This window comes from Sarcophilus harrisii, chromosome 2, assembly GCF_902635505.1.
Source record: "Sarcophilus harrisii chromosome 2, mSarHar1.11, whole genome shotgun sequence".
NCBI classification, from domain to species: domain Eukaryota; kingdom Metazoa; phylum Chordata; class Mammalia; order Dasyuromorphia; family Dasyuridae; genus Sarcophilus; species Sarcophilus harrisii.
In genome coordinates, this window is record NC_045427.1 from 352458433 (window position 1) to 352483384 (window position 24952).

Consider the following 24952-nt stretch of genomic DNA (forward strand, 5'->3'; position numbering starts at 1 on the left):
AACTGATTTGGTTCATCTCATTGTCGAAGATGGCCAGGTCCATCAGAATTGATCATCATATAGTATTGTTGTTGAAGTATATAATGATCTCTTGGTCCTGCTCATTTCACTCAGCATCAGTGCGTGTAAGTCTCTCCAGGCCTTTCTGAAATCATCCTGTTGGTCGTTTCTTACAGAACAATAATATTCCATAACATTCATATACCACAATTTACTCAGCCATTCTCCAGTTCATCCACTCCAGTTCATCAACAGTTTCCAGTTTCTGGCCACTACAAAGAGGGCTGCCACAAACATTTTGGCATATACAGGTCCCTTTCCCTTCTTTAAGATTTAAGATGCACAGTTTGATAACTTTTTGAGCATAGTTCCAAATTGCTCTCCAGAATGGTTGGATGCCAACAATGTATCAGTGTCCCAGTTTTCCCACATCCCCTCCAACATTCATCATTATCTTTCCCTGTCATTCTAGCCAGTCTGACAGGTGTGTAGTGGTATCTCAGAGTTGTCTTAATTTGCATTTCTCTGATTAATAATGTAAGTCTGTCATTGTTGACCATTACATAATCTTGTTGTTACTGTGTATAGTGTTTTCCTGGTTATGCTCACTTACTCACTCAGCATCAGTTCATGTAAGGTTTTCCAGGCTTTTCTGAAATCAGCCTGTTCATCATATGAAAAATAATTCTAGCTGCTGTAGAGGCCTGTGATAACTTGCCTAAGATTTTCAGTACTTATAGAGAGTTGTCAGAGCTAGGATTTAAACTCCTATCTCCTGATTCTAAATCTGCATGTACTCTAGGGAGCTAGAAGGCAAAATCAAACTTGGTCCGTAGGTTTTGATCTCTCTTGCATTCCCAGAAATCTGTAGACTTGAGAGGGCAGCGTCTATAGAACTGGCCTTGTTTTGCCCAAGGAGGCATCTCCCTTTTTCCTCTGCAAACATTCTGAGCATGTCTTTGGAGGAATTTTTTCCTGTTGCCCAAGCTGAGTCCATCCCTACTGGGTACCCAGCCAGGGCCTGAGAAACAGGGCTGGCCTAGTTGGGAATCTCCACCCTGCCCTCAGGGAGCGTTTGTTCTACAATTGCATATGTAATTAGCAGTCCTGCTCTGATTCCTCACCCATGAAGGAAGAAGCCTCTGGGTTCTCAAAGATTGTTCTAAAACAATAGAAATTCTGTCATCCCCCTCAGTTAGGTTTTAGATGTGCACCTCGTCACAGCCCTTGTCTCTCTTAACCAGGGGACCAGATAAAGCCATGTGGGGAAGGCTCATCCTTAACAAGTCAGCCCCAGGGTACTGAGTGTTTTGGCCATAGCCACCCTAGAAGATAACCTGCTAAGTCAGAGTGAGCTTGTGAGCCATTGGTGGAGGGAGTGCCAACCCTGAAGAAATTAGCTCTTTGAAGTAGGGAAGAAATAATGTATTAGAGAATGAAATAGGGTGTGGGTAGGAAGAGAGCCTGGGGGATGTGGGGAGAGGAAGTTAAGCAGACAGGGTTCTGGGCCTTCTCGCACACAGATTACATACTTTATAAATGGGAGTGGGAAGTAGTTAAAGCAGGCCTAAACATGGAGCTCTCATGGTAAATTCTGAGTCTTTTCTTGTGTTGATTTGGTTTGCAAGGTTCCAATTTACATATACCACCTCGGTGACAGTTGTTTTATTAAGCAAGATTAACCTGGAGGTGCATCATGGACTTTGTGAAACCTGTGGGCAGAATCTCAGAGCTGAAAAAGCCCCCATTTAGTTCACTGAGTATGGAGAACTTATTACTCATTCCACTTTTGGACAACTCTCATTATTTGGAACCAAACCAGAGAGAGTGTGTGATTACCAGCTATTCATTTTGAGTCTGGTTACTAACTCAAGAAATTTGTCTGAGAATTTTGTTCATCCTGTTATTCAGTAAAATTTATTGATGATGAAGAAATAACATTTCAAATGACTTTCAGGTGACCTTCAAGTTCAAAAGAATGATGGTAATTGTTTATAAAGCACTTTAAAAGTACAGAGTGTACCTATTTTAAATGACCTTCAGGTGAACTTCAAGTTCAAATAAATGACAATAGCAACAGTAATTGCTGTTTCTAAAGCACTTTAAAAGTACACAGAATGAAGCTGTGCTTGGGGCTCTGGACTATATTGGCAGAGCAGGTGGGGCAGACAGATTTGCCTACCTACTCCCTGCTTTTGATAGTAACAACAATAGCTCTTATTTTACTATGTTCAAGGCACTGTGCTAAGGGCTTTACAATTACAATCATTTGATTTTCACAACAATCGTGAGAAATAGGGCTACTATTATCCCTACTTTCTTATTCAATTGTTTTTCATATGTGTCCAATTCCTTGTGACCCCATTTGGGGTTATTCAGGCAAAGATAATAGAGTGATTTGGTATTTCATTCTCCAGCTCATTTTATAGACAAGGAAACTGAGGCAAACGGGATTAAGGGGCTTGTCCAAGGTCACACAGCTGATATGTCTTTGATGTCAGATTTGAACACAGAGAGACCCAGACCCAGTGCTCTATGCATTATGGTGCTACCTGGTTACCCCTCTCCCTCTTTTTTTACAGATGAGGAAATTGAGGCAGATAGAAATTCAGTAATTTGCTCAGCTTCACACAGCTAATGAAGTGAAGAAGTTCAGCTTCAAACTCAGATTTTCCTGAACCCTGGGTAGGGATTTTTCCATCCAAATGCTAGCAGTTAGCCATCCCCTGAAACACCTAGCTATCCACTCACATAAGGAAGCAAGACGGAGCGGAAGCCAAAGCCCATGAATCTCTTCATCCTCTCCCCCTAGATTAGTGCTCCACTGGGTGTTGGGCCTGATTAAACCATTTCAGACCTTGGGATTGAGACACAGCCAAGGTAGTTGTGTGAGAATACAGGGGGCTGCTTTCTCTTGGTTAACCAGAAAGAAGTTGAGATGGAAGTTTCTCTCTGGCCCAACTTCTCCTTGGCCCGGAGTCTGGCGTCCTTGGTTGGAACTGCCCCTCCCCACACCACTGCCCGTGTCCCGAGAGCTAGCTATGAAACTGCTGTGTGGGGCCCAAGGTGGTGCTTGTGTTCTGCTGGTCTAGGAGTTCCCGGCCTTGCAGCTGCTGCTTGGAGCATCCTCCTAAGGAGAGGAGCCAGCTGCCTCCCCTGGCCTCCTTGGCTGGGTTGCCACAGAGAAGAGCCATGGGAGTGTTTTCCTCCAGAATGACAGTCCCCTTTCTAATATGATTCATAGCTCTTGCCATTCCCTGTCCAGAGTCACGTGCTCCCCAGCTCTCTCCTAGAAGGAGGGCTAGTCCTTCTTCTGTTTCTTCCCCTGGAAAAAGAGAATTTGCTTCAGAAGCAAGTTGGCACTCCTGGGAAAAGTAAGACCCATTTGAAGAGTGGAGCAAAGCAAACAAGATTGAATATAATTGGATATGTGGACCTCAGTGATCTGGGACCTCCACCCACTGGTCCAGATTACAGCCTATCTTGGCTCTTTCATCTGCTGTAATTCTGTTTGACCCAGTTGCAGATTTATAAGATATGAAGAATCAGATTTAAGAATAAGTCTAAAATTCTTCACTTTAAGAAAAATTGGGTTGAGGATATGGCTGAATAATAATACACATTTGAAAGGAAAACATTTTGTTCATTGTGACTCCCCAACAGTGTAATTTGGAGCCCAAGACAAAACTAAGGCCAGATTCTAGATGGAGCTAGGTGAAAGTCCCATTGTCTCCTACTCTGGCCAGACTCTCTTAAAATATTGTATCTAATCCTGGGCATCATGTTGAAGGAATCACATTGACAGATTAGAATGTCCAGAGGGAGGTGACAAATTGAGAGGACCGGGAACTGTGTTTTATGTTGATTGGTTGAAAAGAACTAGAGACAAAAATTCCTTGAGTTCAGATTCTGTTTAGCCTATATCTGTTATTTTCAGCTCTTTGCACACAGTAGGTTCTTAATAAATGCTTGATCAATTTTAGTTCCTCTAGAACAAGGATTTTTTTTTATTTTTACATTTTTTTTTGTAGCCCTGTGCCTGGCATGAAGTAGGATCTTAATAAATGCAGTTAGGTGGCACAATAGATAAGAGTACTGGGTCAGGATGCAAGAAGAACTGAGTTCTTAGTAGTTGTATGGCTCCAGACACTTAACCCTGTCCCAGTTTTCTCCTCTGTAAAATAAATCTGCATAATAATAGCACCCACCTTTCAGGGTTGTTGCAAGGATATAATGAGATATTTATTTTGTAAAACTATTTGTAGACTATATAATCTAGTTATTATTTTTATTATTATAAATTTTTAATGATTAATATTTTATAAAACTTAGTGGGGGAAGGATATTTCATAATCTCTCTCTTTAAGCATCTGAAAGGTTGTTATGTGGAAGAGATTACAGTACTCCAGATAATATGACTATTTATGGAGGTTGTGGAGAGGGCATCCCTTCTGCATAGGTTAACTCAAGCAGGTTCCTTTCAGCCTTGAGATTTGGCCTTGGCTTTGGCAGAGTCGGGTGCAGTATATTGATTATTCTAGCTTGCTTTCTTCTGGTAATTTCCAGCATCCAAAGATCCCAAACTATGATAATTCCTCCCAATGATACAGAACTTTACTATTCAGAAAACACTTTCCTCTCTTTATGAAATAGTTAGGGAAAGTGGGGATTTGCCCATTTTACAAATGAGAAAATGAGGCCCAAAACTCAAAAATGGTTTTATCTTTCGAGTCCCCTGCAGATGAGCTTTGGAGTCTGTGCAGGTACACAGGCTTTTTGTATCCCTGTGTCTAGTATATACCACATTGTGTCTCTGAACAGATCAGAGAGGAGATGTGGGAGTGGAGGAATGAGTTGTCTGTGCCTCAGGTCCACTAAGAACCTGGAGATCAAGAGTGAAATTTTCTTTGGTAGCACAGACCGTCTGCTCAGCATAATTCTACCATATCTGCAAAGGGACAGTGGCCTTCTTGCTGGGGACCCCATTCTCTTTTTACACACAGGTCCTTATCTGCACCTCAAAGTCAGAGTCATCGAATACATACTATTATTGTCTGAGATGTAAGCCAGCTTCCTTAAAACTTAGGTTTCAATGTATGGTGCATTAACAGATAGTCCATTTCTTTCTTGCTTTTTGGATGAGAGAGGAAGTGTAGGCAAAGAGGGACGAATTTGGGAAAAAATCTGGAAAATAAATTTTTTTGAAGGAAAAAAATTGATACAGGGGAATACACTGGATTTGGAACCTGAAATTTCATTTCATATCCCATCTGCTACTTATAATTTGTATGACTCTTGGCTAGTCACTTTACCATTCTGGAACCCACGTTCATTCCCTATTTGAAAAATTCAGAAGTTGAACCACATGACTTTGAAGGTTCCTTTCAGCTCTAAAATAAATGATCCAGCTCTCTTTTCTCCCCAAATAATTGGGGGGGAAGCTCCAGTTCTTTCTTCCCAACATTGTCATCATACACTCTAGCAATGTCTGATTTCAGTGACACAGCTCAAAATCCATCCATGGCAGCACATTTCTGTGCCACTTGTATCCGTGTCTTCCAATTTGCAAACCTTACAAGTGTTATGTAGGGGTTAATTATTATAAATATCAGAGTACTAGTAGTTAAGGTAAAATGATAGTAATAATAATAGCCATAGTTGTTATCTATATAGCACCTCCTGTGTGACAGACGCTGTGCTAAGCGTTTTTTAATTATTATCTCATTTGATTCTCATAACAATTCTGCACGTTTGATTCTCATAACAATTCTGCACGTTAGATGCTCCTATCACCCACCCCCGTTTTACAGATGACAAATCTGAGGTAGGGGTAACTGACTTCCCAAGGGTCACACAGCTGGCAAATGCCTGACACTGGATTTAAACTCAGTTCTTCTTGACTCCAGACCCAGTACTCCATCCATTGCACCATCCAGCTATCCCAACTTACTATTCCAGATGTTGTCTAAGCTTTATAATTATTATCTTATTTGCTCCTCCTAACAATCCTTTGAGGTAGGTGCTCTTTTTAATCTCCATTTTACAAGTGAAAAAGCCGAGGTAAAAAGAGGTTAAATGACTTGCACCGGGTCACACAGATAGTGAGTATCTGAGGCTGGATTAGACAGGTCTTTCTAACCCCAGGCCCAGTGGACCTTGTCCACTCTTATCACTTAGCCCCCCATAGTTTGTTTGCAAACTCCACCAGGCCCTACTTTTAGGCCTTACAATGGCACAGAAGTTACCCTGGGCTCTCAAAGGCCTTATCAGCAAAGCTCAGGTTCTCCTAAGCTGGAAAGACTATGTAATAGCAAGAGATCATGGCTATCTTCCTAAAGACCAGTCTCATGGACTGGGAAGAGACTTAACACTCCATCTCATAAAACAAAGAGAAATACACAACCCACTAACAAATTTAAAACTAGAGATACAAAAAATGGAGGCCTTTCCTCAGATACCTCCCATCCTCCTGACCCTGCATCCTGGTTATTTCCCTAATCATTCAGCTTCCCAGACCACAGAAATATTCTGACCTGAGGCCTCTGGGGCAGTAGTAGGATAGTGAGAGGAGAAGAATTATCCAAAGAATGAAAAACTGACCTATTGGAAACTTATATTTGATCTTTGTCATGCTAAACCTGAATCCAAAGGGTTTCCTTTGAGGATTAGATTGTCTTAATTATTAGTTATTATTAATAATTATTATCTTCTACCAGTTTGTCAACTTACCTTCATGTTTGAGTGTCACATGTTATACTCCCATATAATTATTTTAGAACCACGTGAAAAATAAATTGCCCCTTCTCTATCAGAAATGAATATTGTTGTTCTTCTGGTGATTCTGCTTACTCCCTTGGTGACCACACAAAAATTCAATGATTATGGTAGGAAAGAAGCTAAAAGAGCCATTTCTCAATGAACAAATAGCCAGAGGTAATATCTAGGTAAGTTTCAAAGGAAGAAATTAATGTTATTAACAACTATGTAAAAAAAAAATCTCCAAATTACTAATAATTAAAGAAATGCAAATTAAAGCAACTCTTAAGTTTCTACTTCAAATCCATCAGGCTGGCAAAGCTGATAAAAAAAAAAAAAGAAAACTGAGAACTGTTGGAAGGACCTTGGGAAAGTAGACATATTAGTACATTATTGGTGAAGCTGTGAATTGGTTCAGCCATTCTGAAAAGCAATTTCGAACTGTGCTTCAAAAGTTACTAAATTTTATATATCCTTTGACCAGTGTAACTATAAGCCTGTACCCCAAGGAGATAAAAGAAAGGAGAAGACTAATAGGTACAAAAATATTTATAGCAATTCTTTTTCTGGTGGCAAAGAATTGAAAATTAAGCAGTGCCCGTTAATTATGTGAGTATAATGGAATTCTATTATACTATAAGAAAGAACAAAAAGAATGATTTTAGAGGGGATAAAAAAACTTGGGAAGGTATGTATGAGCTGATGCCAACTAAAGTGAGCAGGATTAAGAAGACAGTTTATCATACTATGAAGCCAGGATGAGATCCACTAAGCAACAACTGATCAGTGCAATGAAGCAATCACAAATTCAGAGGATTGATATTGAAACATGCTGAGAGGCTAAAGTCAAAATGCAGGAAAAAATACGCATTTTTAGACATGATCAATGTGGAAATCTTTTACCTCACTATGACAGGGAATGACTAAACAAATTGTATTTTATTCAGAGAAGAGCAGGAAAATTTATATGAACTGATGCAAAATTAAGCAGCATGGGAAAAAATGTCTGATGACTACAATAATGTAAAAGGAAAGAAGAAGAAAAAAAAAAGGAAACATAAAACTTGGCTCTAGGAGCTGAAAAAATGTGCCCATTTCCTTTACTGCTTGTCTGGGGGCCTGTGGGTGTGGAATGATACACAGTTCTCTGATACACTTCATAGAATCATATAGCTTGAACTCTAGAAAAGACCGTAGAGGCTCTCAGTCTAATCTTCTCATTATACAGATGAGAAAACTGAGACCAAGGTTGAGTACTTGCCCAGAGTTATTGTAGAAAGTGAAAGAGCTGAGTTTCAAACTTAGTTTCTATGACTTCCACTTCGGTATAGTGCTATGGTTGATTGCTCTATTGATTTGGAGAAGAGCAAAGACCCACACTGGAAGATTTACAGAAAATGGGTATTTTCAGTTGTAACATTTATCACTGCGCAAGTCCACAAAAATATATGCTATACAGCAAATCGAATGACAAAGGCTTGGCTCTGTAAGGCCAAGGTTACTCACAGTGTGAGGGAAATGTACTACAGTGGCAAGATCTCAGTGAGCATACACACCATTTATATATTTATAGTCATTAAGACCACTTTACCTAAGTGATTCCATATTGGAGTCCTGTCACTTGTACTATAACATCAAAAAGCACATTTCATAAATTAAAATTATTATATTGATGTGTCAGTTTTGCTGACCTGCTTTTTGGGACTTTGTTTTAAAATATTTACTCAAATGATTAATTGGGTAGGGAAAGGAGATGATACGCAATACATGTGTATATGCATACGTATACATATACATACACATTTAGAAATAGAGACAGTAGATAGAGCACTGGTCTGGAGTCAGAAGGACCTGCCGGTCAAATGTGGCCTTAGGCATTTCCTAGCAGTGTGACCCTGGGCAAATCATACAACCCTGTTTGCCCCAGTTTCCTCTAGCAAATGAGCTAGAGAAGGAAATGGCAAAGTACTCCAGTATCTCTGCCAAGAAAACCCCAAATAGGGCATGACCAAACAATAAATAAAGATTTTATATATATGATGTGTTTATATGCATACAAAATACAGAGAAAATATATACACATATATAGAAATAGATTTTTTTAGATACATATGTTTGTTAAATGGATGTGACATAAAAAACAAAGTTTATCAATAAGCGTAAGTAAATTTTTTAGAAAAGGCCCAGCTTTCAGTGTTGCTTCTGCTCCTTATTGCTAGGCTCACTTTTCCCTTCAAGTCCCCAGTTTTCTTATCCGTGACCAGACTCGTGACTTGCTCTGATAGCTTCTAAAATGCTTTAGGCGAAACCCTGCTGTAAATTTATCATTGTGGTTGGTTTGAAAATAACTTTGTCTTTTTTCTCCTCCTTCCCCTTCTTTCTCTGTTCCTGCAGGTTAGGTGGGGGACCAGATGATGCAAAAGAGATTATGCAGCACAAGTTTTTTGCTGGCATTGTATGGCAAGATGTCTATGAAAAAAAGGTGTGTTCCCAGGAGGCAAGGGAAGTGGGATGGCTAAGTGGGGCATGGGGCTATTACTGTGGGCTTTTCTTCACAGAGGATACCCAGCAATATTGGGACTGTTTCAAAGTAAAATGGGACTTTTCAAGGAAGTGTCAAGTTTTCCATCCCTAGAGATATTCCATCAGAGGCTTAATAACCACTTGTGAGGATATTACAGGTGTGTGTGTGGGTGTATGTGTGTGGGGGGATTCCTGCTCATGTGTAAGGTGAAAGAGTAGACTCTGAAATCTCTTCCCACTCTGAAGTTATATGATCCTGTAACATTTACATAATGCTTTTAACAGCTGCAAAATTCTTTACAGTATTTTATCCTCACGATAGCCCTGAAAGGCAGGTGCTATTATTATGCCCTTTTTATTTACAGATGATGAAACTGAGGCTTAAGTGATTTGCTCAGGGTCATCTAGTCAGTGTCTGAAATGAGATTTGAACTAAGACTTTCCTGATTCCAGGTATAATTTTCTGTCCACTGTGTGTCTCCATTGTTGCGAAGTTGAGGTTAGGCTATTGGAGAGCTGCTTCCATTTTTTTGCATCTTATTTCCCCATTGGAAAATGGAAAAGGGGACTTCTAGGGTGGGGTGGAGCTATTGGCAAGACTAAGGCACCCGTTTCTGGCCCCTGGCCTGGCTTGGGTGCCAGCCAGAACCAAGAGGCCCTTGATACTTTCCCCCATTCCCTCTGTTTCATTGTAAAAACCAGGAGGCTCAGGGGATCATAGGAAGCTGGGGGTGGGGGAAGCATTCTATCTTGGCATTTCTTCCTGAGCATCAGACCCTGTTTGCATTCATAGCCTGGATCTTCTTAATAACTGGGATTTATTTTTAAGTCCTTATTTAATAGATGCCTAGCACCACTCCTTGGCTGCTGCTTCCAAAAAATCAATCTCTCTTTGTCTCTGTCTCTGTCTCTCTATTTCTGTCTCTGTCTTTGTCGCTGTCTCTCTATCTCTGTCTCTCTGTCTGTCTCTGTCTCCCTCTTTCTCTCTGCCTCTGTCTCTCTATCTCTGTCTGTCTCTCTTATTCTCTCTGTCTCTGTCTATCTCTGTCTGTCTGTCTCTCTCTTATTCTCTCTTATTCTCTCTGTCTCTCTGTCTCTCTCTCTCTGTCTTTCTCTTTCTCTCTACCTCTGTCTGTCTGTCTTTGTCTCTCTCTCTCTCTCTCTCTCTCTCTCTCTCTCTCTCTCTCTCTCTCTCTCTCTCTTCCTCCCCTGCTCCTCTCTCTCTCTCCCCTGCCCCATTCTTTCTCTCTCCTGCTGTGAGAAGGCAAGCAACGTGGGTGATATGTTCTACCCCTTAGTAATCCTGCCTTTCCTGTTTAAGAATCAAAGAATTTGAGGATTGCAGGGACCTAGATCCAATCCACTCCATGCACAAATCCAGCCCCCACCATGACACAGACAACAGGTGCCCACCCAGTCCCTATACACCCCCTGTAGCTCTCCGGGGCAAAGGCCCAGCGAGGCACCCAGAGGTGGCAGCGAGTGCTAAGTGCCTCACTGGCTGACACTGCACATCTTTCATTGCAGCTCCTGGCTTAGAGCATGTGTCACTTGGGTTTCTGTTCTTCAGCTCTGGGTCCCCAGCCCCTGGGTCATGTACACTGCCATGAGACCCTGGGCAAGCAGCTGCTCTTCTGCCGGGACAAAGGTCCTTACTCAGAAATGCTTCACCTGTCCCCAGTTCCTGATAACAGGCTCGTTTCATTTCCTGTATCTTTTGATGATGAGACACAAGCTTCTCCACTTCCGTACTCCAGGCCCTAGCAGGGAGACTCACTGGATGGTCACGCCTTCAGAGTTGTCTCGGGCCTTCCTTTGTTCCTCTTTGTCGTATGTGGCCCAGAAGCCCACCTGTACCCTTTTCTCCTAGGAGGGCTCAGACTACAGAGGGAAAGTAACTCATTAGCCTCCATCTCCTCATTAGTTTCTTCTGGCCTCCTGGCTGACCCCTGAATGGGGATTCTCTACTTTTCTCCTACCACTACTATCCCATACCCAGCCAGTGGAGTTTTATTTACTAGATTCTTCTGGCTTGAGTGTGGATACCTAGACATTCCCCAAAACAAAAGTGGAATTTTTTTTTCTTCAAATAGTTTTTTCTTTTTAAAAAAAATTCTGAACTCAAAACACCAAAAAAAGAGAAAACATTTTGCTACATACAGTATAATATTAAAAAGGAGTATATGAGCCATGAATCTGCATTTCATTCTGTTTGCTTTTTAAAAAAAATTTTAAATAAATTCTACACACTACTTTTTCAGAGCTGTCCTATTTATGTTTCCTTCTGTTTGTTTTTGCGCATTTAATTTTTTTTTTTACAATACCTTTTTTTTCTTTTTCTTTTCACATTACTGGTGCTATCTCCTTCCCCAATAATCCCCTCCCCACCATTAACTTCAAGAAAGAAAAAGAAATGGGGTAGAAGCTTGTAAAAGTTTAGCATATCCAAATAAAACCTCCCCACAGAGTTGCCATGAGTAATAATGTATATCTCTATACTTTGTATTCACTACTTAGATTCTCTGGAGACATAGTTACTTTCATAATCATCATCATAATAACAACAATAATAGCAGCTAGCATTTCTATAGTGCCAGGCAATGGGCTAAGTGCTTACAGTTATTGTATCATTTGATCATCACAACTTTGGGAGGTAGGTGCTGTGATTATCACCCCCATATTACAGATAAGAAAATTGAGTCAAACAGAAGTTAAGTTCTTTCCTCAGAGTAAGCATTAGGAGTTGGATTTGAATTCTGCTCTTCCTGACTCTCAGCCCAGTGTTGTATTCACTGTACCATCTAGCTAGTTATCTTTGATCAAGGTTTTGGTTCTCTTGGTTCTGCTTACTTCATTCTCAGGATACTCTGAAATCATCTCTGTGGTCTGTTTAAAAAATAATATTTTATCATAGTTTTCCCAATTATATGTAAAAGCAATTTTTAACATTCATTTTTTAAAATTATGACTTCAAAATTCTCTTCTTTCCTTCTCTTTCTCTGAGATGGTAAGCAATCTAATATAGATTGTATATTGTAATCATGCAAAACATTTCTATATTAGTCACATTATGAAAGAAAACAGACCAAAAATAAAACAAACAAAACAAAAAACACCAAAAAAAAAAAAAAAAAAAAAGTAAAAATCATATGCTTCCAATATGCATTTAGAATCGTCTTGGATCGTTGTAATACTAAAAGTCATTCACCATTGATCATCATACTCTTTGTTCATTTCTTACAGTTTGATAATATCACCTTATATTTATGTGCATTTTCCATTTGTTCAACCTTTTCCTAGTTTCCTAAAAGGCAGCCTGGAATATTCCCTTAGAGGCTAGGTTTTTTTTTTCCCCCTCCCCTTCTTCCTTCCAAATTCCTGTCTTAAGGATCAGGAAATTTGTTTTGTTTATTATGACTTTTCCCTTCCCAATATTATACTCCCACTTAATACCCCCTAACCTCATTTTCCACTGGATTACCTCCTGAGTTTGATGAACTTCTGCACCACGTTCTAATGCACAGCTCTGTTTTATGTTTTTAACCTTTCTTTCATCTAAGTTCAGAAAAGACTGGAGTTTACCTAAAGCCCAGTCCTCTTATCTTTCTTTCCATGTTTAAATGTTCTTAAGCAACTCAATTATAACTGTCAAGTTCCACCCCACTTTCTACTTTTTTCCACCTTTTCTTCTTTTTACTTTCCACTTTTAAATTCACAGAACAGAACTAATCCCCTTTCCCCCCCTTATATACCTCCAATCTCTGCCTAGTACTCTGTTTTTCTTATTTAAATATTTCTTTTTTTATCTTTTCTGAAGGAACACTTGTTTCTAGTATCCTCATTAGAATGTGAATACTCTCTCATCCTTTAGCTCCTTATAGTGTCTCAAATGAATTTACTAGATTTCTCTGGACTCTTGGGTTTGTATTTCAAAATACCTATTCAGTTCTGGTCAAGCATTTTATCAGACATGATTGTGGGTCCTCCACTCCATTCCATTACTGATCTACTTTGTCCCTTATAGAATTAGGTTCAGCTTTGCAGGATAAATTAATTGTTCTCGTTTGTAAGCCTATATAAACCTTTTGGAATACTGAGTGCCAAGATCTCCTCTGGTTTTTATTAGAAATTGTTAGATTTTGCATGAACATGGTTGTATAAGTCTTTGGTATATGAATTGCTTCTTTCTCAATGCTTAGAAAAAATACAACTTAGATGAGTGGAACTTTGGATTTTGACAATGATAATTCTGAAATTTAAAACTTTGGGGTTCCTTTTAGAAAGTGGATTCTTTCAATCTTTGTTCTCTGGTCCTTATAGATTTGGGTAGTTTTATTTATTTCTTGAAATAAAGTATGTAGACTTTTTTCTTTTTTAATAAATCACAGTTTTGGAGCAGTTTGGTGGATTCTTAAATTCTCTCCTTGAAGGAGAAACCAATTGTTTGGTTTTGTTCTAATATCTTTTGCTGTTTCGTATAATATCTTTTGCTGTTTCGTATAATATCTTTTGCTGTTTCGTGAAATCATTGATTTTTATTTGGTTTATTCTGCTTTTTTAGAGGTTTTATTTCCTGGGTAAGGATTGCCACTTTCTCTTTTGACCTACTTATTCTCTTTCCAATTCTTTCCTCAAGAGCTCATTTCCTTTTTTAATGTCTTGCTTCATTTCTTCTAGGTATTCATGTATTTCTTATGGAAAATCCCTTATTTTTTTCTTTGAGTCTTTGCTTGTGGTTCTTAGAATTAGATTTGCAGTGGGGTTTTTTTTAAGTTTAAAAAAAATTTACTATTTATTTTTAACATTCTTTTAAAAGAAATTTTGAGTTCTGAATTCTTTCCTTCTATTTTCCACTTACTGAGAAAGTAAGCAATATGATATTAATTATACTTATGAAATCATACAAAACATATTTCCATATTATCCATGTGACAAAAAAAGAAAGTGAGAAAATTATACTTCAATTTTCACTGAGAATTTATTAGTTCTCTCCCTGGAGATGATGGATAGCATATTTTATCCTGAGTCCTTCGGAATTTTCTTTGATCATTGAATAAATCAAAGTAATAACTAAGTCATAGTCGATCATTGTTACAATATTGTTGTTACTTTATACAGTGATCTCTTAGTTCTTTTGCAGTGGTTTTTGATGCCATTTGGTATTTTTTTACTTGTTCATCTATCCATATTTAGTTCCTGAATTAGGGCTTCGTACCAGGGACAAGACCTTGCTGCTCTTTTGAAGGAGATGATGTGGTTTGTTTCTGGATCCCCTTGCACTGACCTCTGCGTCCTAGAGCTCAATTACCTCCGAGTCTTTGAGGTTCAAAGCAATGGATTTTCAGGTCCTTCTCCAGCACATGGTTAGGAACTTCAGAATCCCTGGGCCTAAGCTGGCCCAGGCTGAGGGCTGCAGGAGCTTTCTGACAACCCTGGTGGCTTTTAAGGCAATTGTTGTATCTGGACATAGAGCCTTACAGGTTACACATGTTCTGTGTCTGATCAGCTAAGTAAGCCTTGACACAGGCTTTTCTGAGAGTTGAGGATGGGCCCTGCCCTATTGTGCATGGACTACTGACTAATTTGTGTGTGTGTATAGTTCTGGAGTGGAAGACATCACTTACTGTAGTTTCTCATTGGATTTCTTGATCATTTTTTCAGTCTGGTGTGGACTCCAGGGTCTTAATGGAATAGGGATGTGCATCCTGGATGATCTGACTCGCATTCAGGTAGCCATCTTGGCAAAAAGACAAATGCAGAGTTTATCATCAACTAGGGCAAGGGGTTAGAAAACTGCTTGAGACTCATGAACCAAGAATGGTTTTTTAAAATTTTTAAACAAAGTTTAATATATTGAAAAAATGTAAAAACTAGTCTTGTCTCCAAATAGTACTAGACAGCTGGTTTGAATTTAGCATTTAGGCCCTAGTTTACTGAAGCTAAAGTAAAAATTGTAAATTAAGGACATTTCTAGGATCTAGAAGTCTTAGCCTTGGAGAATAGCAACTCATTATATAAAAATAGTAACTAAAAGCTAACATGCTTTAAAGTAGTGCTTTAAAGGTATGCAAAATGCTTTATTTATATTATCTCAGTAAATATGTAACAAATTATGCTTTAAGGTATGCAAAATGTATATATATTATTTTAGTAAGTACATAACATATACTTATTTCATGTCATGCCATATATTATGTCACACATTACATATTGCCATATATTAGATTATTTTATTTTTATCATGTCCTTTTATATATTATATTCTATTCTGTTCTATTACATACTATATTATGTCATATATTACCTTTTATTATGTCACTATATAATAGATAGTATATCATATTACATTACAACATTGTATAGTATAATAGTGTAGTATAGTTTGAGTGCTAGACTTGGAAGATTTGGATACATTCAAACCCTGGCCTGACAAACGCAAGGCCCCGGGGGCAGGGTCCAAAGGAGCAAGGCCAGAAAAGTCAAAGAAGTGACACCTTTGTGGTCTCCGGTCGTCCTCTGTGTATCAGGCACCCGGGGCTCTCTGGCTGCTTTGGCAGGTCCTGAAATCTAAACTTTTCCTTTTCACTTTCTCCTTATTAAAAACCTATTTCATGGACTGTTCAGTGTTCCTAGTTTAATGAACACTAAATCTGGAGCCGGCAATCTTGGTTGGCCACTTACATGCTTGGGATCCTCACTTCTCTGGGCCCTAGTTTGCTCAGGAGAACGTTGAACGAGTGAGCTCCGTGGACCCTCCATTCCAACATGCTAAGATTTTTCTTCTGTATAATGTCTCAGCTTTCCTCACAGGGCCTTTGGAGGACGTGTCTCAGTACTGTATGCGGGCTTTTTAGCCCGTAGGGGAGGGAAGAGGTGGTTGTCCCTCTGTGGCTAGAGGCACTCACCCAGGGATGGGGGGAGTAGTGTTGCCTGACTGAACTTTGAGGAAGGCCGGAGAAATCTGCCGTGAGCAGGGGAAAGCCTGAGTCAGTCTCTGCCCAGGCCATAACTCTCAGGTCTGCTTCCTGTGGGCGAGCAGCCCAAGGAGACTCCAGACAAGCAGGATCAGCATGACCGAGATAGGCTGGAGAACTGGGGACTCACACACATTTCTCTCTTCCCATCTCTCCCGGCAGCTGGTGCCTCCGTTTAAGCCACAGGTCACATCTGAGACGGACACCCGGTATTTTGATGAGGAGTTTACAGCCCAGATGATCACAATCACCCCTCCTGACCAAGGTGAGTTCTGGGGCTTGGCGGGGCATCTGCTGGGGCAGGACTGCTTGGGTCCTGGGGTAGGAGGAGCAGTCTGTGAGAGGTCTCAACTAGAGGGAAGGGCCGGACATACATGGGGAGGCAGAGGGTTGGACTAGGAGGCAGCAGAAAAAAGGTAGGGAGGCAGAGGCTGGAAGTTGGGGAGAGAGCAGAAACCTGAACTAGAGGGAAAAAAGGCCTGTGCTAAGGGGAGATGCAGACTGGGATTGGGAAGATGGAAGCCAGGGGACAGAAGGACATCGAGTACACCATCTTCTCATGGACAAGATTGGTCAGAGGGTCTTTGAACTGTAGATTTAGATTGGAAGGTCACCTCACCCCCCTTATTTGACATTGGCCCAGGGCAGTGCTTTGATTCACCAAAGGTCACAGAAGTAGCAGAGCTTGGAGTTGACTTCCAGATGTGTGACTCCAAACAAGGAGAGAGTCTCATGCCCTGATCTAGTCATGATCCCTAAGTGCTTTCTTTATAAAACCTTTTATGACACAGTGGGTGGGGAAAGTCCTGGCTCCAGTCACAAGAGCTGAGTTCAGGGATTGCTTATAATGCTAACTACCTGTCTGACCTTGGGCAAGTTAACTTCTGAGGTCCCTCCCAGCTCTGTGTCTCTCATCCACTCCTTCCCTTCCTCTACCCCATTTTACAGACAAGGAACCTGAGATCTAGAGAGGAAGAGACTAATATAAGTAATAAGTGGCAGAGTCTGACATGACTATTTAGACCTGGGGCCAATTTTTGGAAAAATTAAATAAATTAGGTTTTATGTTTCAACTAAACTGCCTCATCTTCAGAGCAGCTCCTTCTGAAGGCCACACATGGATTCCTGTGTGGTTGTCATAGTTCAGCCATTGGAGGAAAGTGATAGAAAGACCTGTAGGACCCACATCACACTTGTCTCCTGTGCTGGGTCTGGGCAGGGGGAAATTATAGATTTAGAGCCGGTAAGAGGCTATGGCTTGGTCCCCAGTCCATCCCCATCCTTGAAAATGACTCGGGCGGCTGGAACAGTTGGAGCTCTGACTATAACTTGGGTGGGACCATGGAGGAGCAGTATGTAGGAGAACTAAAACGGAGCTGTTGACCCCTAAAAAGAGATGCTCAGGAGCCTGTTGTGGATATGGCAAGTCTGGTCTGTCTGAAGAAGCTATTACTTGATCCCTTGTTGGAGGCTTCCTCTGTGTTTAGGCTGGTGTGCAAGTAAAGAAGGACATCAGTAACGAGCAACTCTTAACAAGGAAGCAGGAGATCTTGGCTTTAGTGCGTGGTTCTGACATGAACTTGTTGTGTCACCTTAAAGGAGTGTCTGTGACTCTCTTATTTGCTATGTAAATTGAGGAGGTTTTACTGGATGGTATTTAAGAGACCCCTTTTACTTCTAATCTTCTGTTTTAGAAGAATAACTTTTATTTTTATAGTTCTTATAGATTTACAGAGGGTTTTTTCTTAGAGTGACTTTGTGTGTTGGATAGAAATTAAGTTTTATCATCTGTAGTGGTGGTGATTGTGATAGTAGTAGTAGTTTTTTACAGATGGGTAAAATGAAGCTCAGAAAAATTAGAGTTGTCTAAAGTTCCAACAATAAGCATTTATTAAGCACCTGCTAGCTGCCAAAAACTGGGGGATATAAAGGCACAAACAATAAGAGAGAAAAAAGAAGGGATTTAAATGCATATGTGTTCCTACATTCTTACTTGTGGCAGGGCAAACTACAGAAACCCCATCCATCCCCAGATTTAGCCTTGTGACACCCCCCCACCCCCCCCCACTCAGCTCTCAAGTGACTGATTGATAGCCTGGCCCACTTTTCTGTTCAGCGGAGGATGAGAGAGAGAAGACCAGCCAGTCTGGGAGGTCTGCCTGGAGCCTGCACCCAGCCATGCTTTAGATTTAGAGGAGACTTGGCTGTGTGACCTTGAACAGGTCATATCCACCTCTGAACCTCAGGGCCTTCATTTGTAAAATGGGATCTTCACAGGGCTTTTGAGGAAAAATACAGTGCCTGGACATAGTAGGTGCTTCATAAATATTTATTGAGGAGCTATTACTGCTCTGGGGTCCCTTCCAATTCTTGATTTATGTTTTAATAACTCACATTCACATGGCCCAGCTTCTTTCTGTTTACAGATAGGGAAACTGAGGAAAGGAGAAGGGAAGGAGAGAAAGGTAGAAGTTCTATACATTTTAACTCCCTCTGAGTTGTTGTTTTCCCAGACTGGAGAGAGACATCCTCCGATTAGAGTTTGCAAACTCAGAATGAGTTTTTGGCTTTTTTTCTCACCTTCCTCCCTCTAGCCTCCATCCCTAGCAAAGCCTTGTGCATGGACCAGCGGGCAGGACTGGGCCCATCAGCCAGCCTCCCAAAGACTGGGCCAGCACTGTGGCAGGCACATCCTGGTCTTCAGAGGAGTTTTGGCTTGGAAGGGAGTAGAGCCCACCCTGACAGGGAGGGAGTTTCCCACTCCAACAAGTCCTGCCTAATCTCCAGCAGAATCAGTGTCAGGGCCTCCTAGAACACACATGGCCTGAAAGGTTCCAAGAGGAACAGGGCTGTCCTAAAGGCAGCCAGGGCCATCAGAAAGCTCCACATCCCAAAAGATACAAGGTTTTCCCCTTTGATTTTACAGATGGAAAAACTGAGCTTCAGAGAGAAGCACTTGTTTAAGGTCACAGAGTGAGTTCATGGCGGCACCCAGGAATAGATAGATGCCAGCTCTCTCCCTCTGGGAGCTGGGCTCTCTTGTTTTCAGACAGTTGTTCTTTTAAGACAAATTGAGCTCAATTCCTTTGCTCAGCAGGGAATTCTTTAGACTTCAAAGTTTTATTGGCTGCAGATGTTTTTTAAGTTATAAATACAAAAAGGGGGTAATAGTAAAGGGTTTTTATTTTTAAGAGTAGATTATCTGGTCTTCCACTTTCCTCCATCCTAGCAGTCACTAATGTTTGGCACATCTCTCAACTCATGTGCTGTTATAGTTCGTCCTAGAAACTGACTTTCCTGAGGGAGCCTTAGTCTTCACTAAGGCTTCCATAGCTCCTAAGGGTCCCACAGGCCATCTCAGTTTTCTCCAGAAATGTCCAGAACAACTCAAGAAATCCTAAAATCACACTTTTTGTTCATTTTTGAAAATTCACTATTAATAAGTTTTATTGATGACCAAAATTAAATGAGTTTTATACAAGGAAAACGTTTAATTATAATAATATAATTACCTTATTATGTAATCATACTATATATCATAATCACATTAATATCAAACAAAAAGTTGTGATACAATAGAAACAGTAAAAGTATTGGGCAACATAGAATATAGATTTATCTTTAAATGCTAACAAGCATAGAAAATAAAAACATCTTTCCTCAATATAATTTCTAAAAAGAATTATAAAAGAAAAAACAGAAAAATGAATTGAAACAATTCACTGATACACCAAAATACCAAGAAAAATATGCTGTAAATGCACAAAAATCACTTATATGTTTTGTATATTTCTAACAATATTTAAAAGAGCAAGTCTATAAAATAAAAGCAAAATGCATTCAGAATCTGCATATGAACCTATCAAGAAATTGACAGGAATTATATCAGTACACCTGAATAGAAAACAAGTCATACTATGTAAAGTGTCAGCCAAGACTTGGAAGAGGCAAGTGTGGAGGCATGTGGATCTCCGGGAGATAGTATCAGGGCCCAGTAAGAATTGAGGCTCTGAGATGAAGGACTTGTTAAAGTTTTTTGTGTTGGGTACTAATTCCTATTTGAAAAGGTGACCCTCTGAGTGGAATGAGCACTTTGCTTATGACATACTCAATATGTGTTTAAACTGATTTTCACAAAAGTGTTTAATTCTCTCTGCTTATGTGGGATGTTGTACTATTTGTGTATCTATTCTTCTCTGTCCCTTTCCCCACTGCACACAGAAAAAAGTTCAGAAGTGGTCTCTGAACTTCTCTGAAAGGTTGTTGTGAGGATTCAATGAGATAATATTTGTAAAAGGCATCTATCGCAATACCTGGTACTTCATAGTTGCCATATTAATGTTTATTCCTTTTCTCTTTCCTCCTCCCACTATGAGTGGGAACTGAGTTCACAAGTCTTAAATATTTCCCATCTGTATTATAAATTATATCCATGTAATAAAGATTGAGAAATATGAGAGACAGAGACAGAGAGGGAGGGAAGGAGGGGTAGGAGGAGAAAGGGAAGAAACGAAGGAGGGAGGGAAAGGACAAAGGCAGGACTCTGCCTTTTATGGGTTCACCAGGGATCTGTCACTGTAGAATGATATGATCAAAACAGACCATTCGTGTTTCTCTTCATGGTACCCTGAGTGGCACTGGTGAGTGTAATGCTATGAGCCCTGTTAAAACTGATAGAGAATGGGCTGGACAGATAATTCTCCCAGGGAAATGTGGCTTGGCTGTGGGAGTTCTAATCCTATTCCCTATTGTTAATTTGTGTGATGTTAAACAAGTCTTTGCTGAACCTCTATAAAAGCTGCTAAATTTGAAGATCTGAATTAGAATTGTAGCTCTGCCACTTTTAAAACCATTTATATGACCTTTGGGCAAATCAGTTCTTAGAGCCTCTGTAAAACAGGGGATTTGTTCTAGATGGCTTCTTTTGTCCCTTCCAAATCTGTGGTCCTCAGTTTCCTTGTTTGCAAAATGAAGGGTCTGGACTTGGTCTTTGAAGTGCCTGCCAGGGCTTTGGCTAGGGGAATAGCACAAGCCTTGTACCTGAAGCCCTGGCACGTGTCCAGCCAGGATCCTAGGAAAAGTGACAGAATTCAGACTAGTTTGATGGAATCTTGTCAGTCTTGGTCTGTGTCTACCCCAAAGACCTTGGGTATCTTTATGGACTGGAGTCTGTGACATTTAACTCTTCAGCCAGGGTTATATTTGGACTGAAAGAGGGGAGAAGAGAAACTGTAGAGGGATAAGGAAGGAGAAAAACATTTCTTAAGTGGTCATGGTGTTGCCAGGCACTAGTCTAAGTTCTTCAGTACCTTATTTGATCTCTACAGAAACCCTGTGAGCTAGGTGCTATTATTATCCATTTTATAGTTGAGGAAACTGAGTCAGGCAGAAGTTAAGTGACTTAGTCAGGACCATCCAGGGGGTGTCTTCAGTGTGATTTGGCTCCATGTCCATCCACTTCATCACCTAGCTGCCCACCAGATTGCAGAGGTAGGTGCAGAGGAGTGAGAAGAAAGAAGTAAGACCAGGGAAGGAGGGAAGGTAGCACAGGGCTGAGTGTCGGACCTCCCGGTGGCCGGCCGGCGTGAGTCAGGCCCATGCACTTCACACTCAGCATTTTATCCCGCTGTTCTCCTTCTTTGCAGATGACAACATGGAATGTGTGGATAACGAGAGACGGCCCCATTTTCCTCAGTTCTCGTACTCTGCTAGTGGGACAGCTTGATATGTGGCCACCCCATGGGCATCCATTCTGAAGCAAACACACGGACTGCATTTGGGGGAACTTGGGCTTCAACAGACACTAGGGAACTTCCTGTGTTACCTGACTCATGAACAACGTTGCTTTGTACAACGCTTTAGATTAATTCCTAGGAAGTCTCACCATTGATTCATATTTTAAAAAAAGAAAGAAAGAAAAATTCTCTGATGTGTTTTTGAGAGGAACCGAAGCAATTATGCTATTAAGTCATTTTCATGCGATCAGAACCTAAGGGTCGGAAAGAACTTTTTTTTTTTTTTTTTTTTTTAAAGTTCATTTTAGGAATAAGACGTCCAACATATCAGCCAGTTTGAAAAGAAAAATCCCCCTCATCTTTTTATTTATTTCATCTAGCTTTTTAATTTTTTCACCTCTATGTTGTCTCGGCACTCAGAACACCCAAGTGGATGGATTTATTTAGAAAGATGTAAAAGACATTTGTCGCTAGTGCAATAATTAACCTCAGCAACAAGAGGAACAGGATCAAGGAATCAAGGGCCAAGGAGAGCTTGGGGTACGGGCGTGGGCATGGATCCTCACCACCAATACAGAGACTGACTCCCCAAAAGGAGCCAAGCTAATGGCCTCAGTGAGGCGCTCAGCAGCCCCAGTGTTGTGACCATGACTCCTGATGCACGGCAAGCGAGACGGTTCGGGGGGCTAATCGAGGTTCTGCCTAGGAAGCAAGGGTCGTCCCGCGCTGTCATCTCGGAGAGCATCCGTGGACTGTTGGCGCCGGCTCCCTGCCAGCTTCCTCCACTTCTCTCTCCCCATCCTCCCTCCCCATCGGGCCTCATGTACATCCAACCAGAATTTCTCCAGTGAAATAAATATTGGCACTGAGCCCCTCCCCAATTCCTCAGCTACCTTCAGAGCATAGGTGGTGAGTTCCTGGATGTGAGTATGTAGGAAAAAGCCCCTATAACCTTCTATAATTGTGCCCAGGCCATGTTCACTCTCAGAGAAGCTTTTTTTTCTTGGCCTATGTATAACGAAAGAACTTGAATTTGAATTTTTTCTCTGTATTCAAAGGAATATGTCAAAGTACATGGGGGGGGGTCTTGTTAACTGTATTGTGGACAGGAGCTACTCTACCCCACTCCCTCAACACATACACACCCCCTTCCTCACATTGCATCTTCCACGTCATCTTAGTAACTTTTCACAAACAATATCTCGCTATGTCTCTAGCGAGTGCCCGCCTCCCCCGTCATAGGTTATATTCTTTCTAGTTTGCTTATGCACCACTCCCCAACTGTCCAACCCCATGAAATGAAATGTGCTGCAGGCATGAGATGCTTAGGCCGCAGGGCACCCATTGCATCCCCCACCCCCTGCCCTTCACCTCTGTCCACAGCATTTTTTTATAATGTTCAACTTTACTATTTTTACTATTATAATATGGAAAATTTCCCTCAGAATACTTCAATAAAAATTGCTTTACAAGTTAGGCCTTTGTTGTTTTTTTTGGAAGCTGTGGATCAAGTGGGAGGGAAAGGTGTCATGTCAGCAGGGGATAAGAGAGAGCTTAGCAGGATGTTTGAATGAATGAGTGAACAAAATAGTATTTACTAAACAATAAACTATGTGCAAAGTGCTGGAGAGGCAAGGAAAAGTGATATTCAAGTTCCTTCTCTCAAAGACCTCATACTCTTAAATTTTTTTTTTGATAGTTGTCTTTTTTGGGGATGTTTTTTCAAGTTTTCATTGCTATGATGGCTGGTTAGAGACGCACAGCACCTGCCAAAGCAGCTATCAAGCTACCTCTCCATGAGGGTTGCTTCCCTGGATGATGGAAGCCGGACCCACGGGCCTGGAGGGCGCTGCTGCTCCCTGACTGTTGTGCCCAGGTTCTTGGCCAGCCTAGGTGTGAGGGGAAGTGATGGGGGTGGTTTGTCTTGCAGGCCATATGCTGTGCTGCTTTAACAAGAATCAGGTAACTTCAAGCAGGAAGGAGTCTTAAAGTTTATCTTTATTCCCTCTTTACTGAGCCAAGGCAAACGGAGTCCCAGAAAGCTTGATTGTTCCAGCAGTAGATCCAGGGATAATGGCTCTTTCCATCATATTGAGCTGCTGCTCAGGTTCAGCAAGAGTTTATTAACTGTCTATCCCCCCTGAGGGTAATGCTGCCCTTGGAATCAGGAACACTTTGGATCCAAGTCCTGATTGTAATGGATGACCCTGGGCAGCCGCTCACTAGCCCGTAGATGCGAAGACTGTAAGTAAGTTGCAGAAAGGTTGCCAGTCAGTGTTGATAGATTCCTCAGTTGGGCAATCCCTCCACAGTGAAGTTGCAGGTCTAGTTGGAAATTCCTCCTAATAGCAACTTGCTCTCTCTCCCCCATAATTCCTGAATTTTTCCTACACTCCTTTAATATTTATCCTATTTCCCATGATTTATTGTATGAATCCTGTCATCCCTTTAATAGTTCATATTTACAGAGTGCTTTAAGGTTTACAAAGATGCATTATTTGAGCCTCACAACCGTGTAACATAATAAGTGTCAACCATGTATTAAGGGCCTACTGTGCCAGGTTCTGCATTTAAGTGCTTGGGGTGGCAATTAGAATGGAAGCACTTGTTAGCTAAAGGTGCTTCCATTCTAATGGAGAAACCTCCAAAATGGGTATGTGGATACAGCAAGGGCCTGGTTAATATAAATCCTCAAGATGGTGGGTTCTCACTGTTCGAGTTCTATTATTACAATTGGGTCCAGCCCAGCAAAAATATGCAGTGTGCATTTGAACTATAAGACCATTCTTGGGGAATTCCCATACTATTTTATAGTATGGGATTACTGAATAATAGGGCAATACCATACCATTACCTACAGAAACTGAAGCTGAAATGTTGGGACTTGCCTATAGTCAGATGTGTCAATCTGTCGTATTTGAACTCAGGCCTTCCTCTTCCAATTCTAGTACTGTATCTACTTTA

General features: G+C 40.8%; 1 protein-coding gene across 2 annotated transcripts in view; it reads left to right on the plus strand.

Moving 5' to 3' along the window:
* The window catches only part of AKT1 (AKT serine/threonine kinase 1), a 128040-nt gene extending 104576 nt beyond the window's left edge, over positions 1–23464 (plus strand). For both annotated transcript variants that reach the window (XM_031953137.1, XM_031953138.1), the window contains exons 12-14: positions 9151–9238; positions 16416–16518; positions 21899–23464. In XM_031953137.1, coding sequence (XP_031808997.1) covers positions 9151–9238; positions 16416–16518; positions 21899–21978 — 271 coding nt within the window. In that variant the 3' untranslated portion in view covers positions 21979–23464. The remainder of the gene's footprint in view (positions 1–9150; positions 9239–16415; positions 16519–21898) is intronic.
* The last annotated feature ends 1488 nt before the right edge of the window (positions 23465–24952 follow it).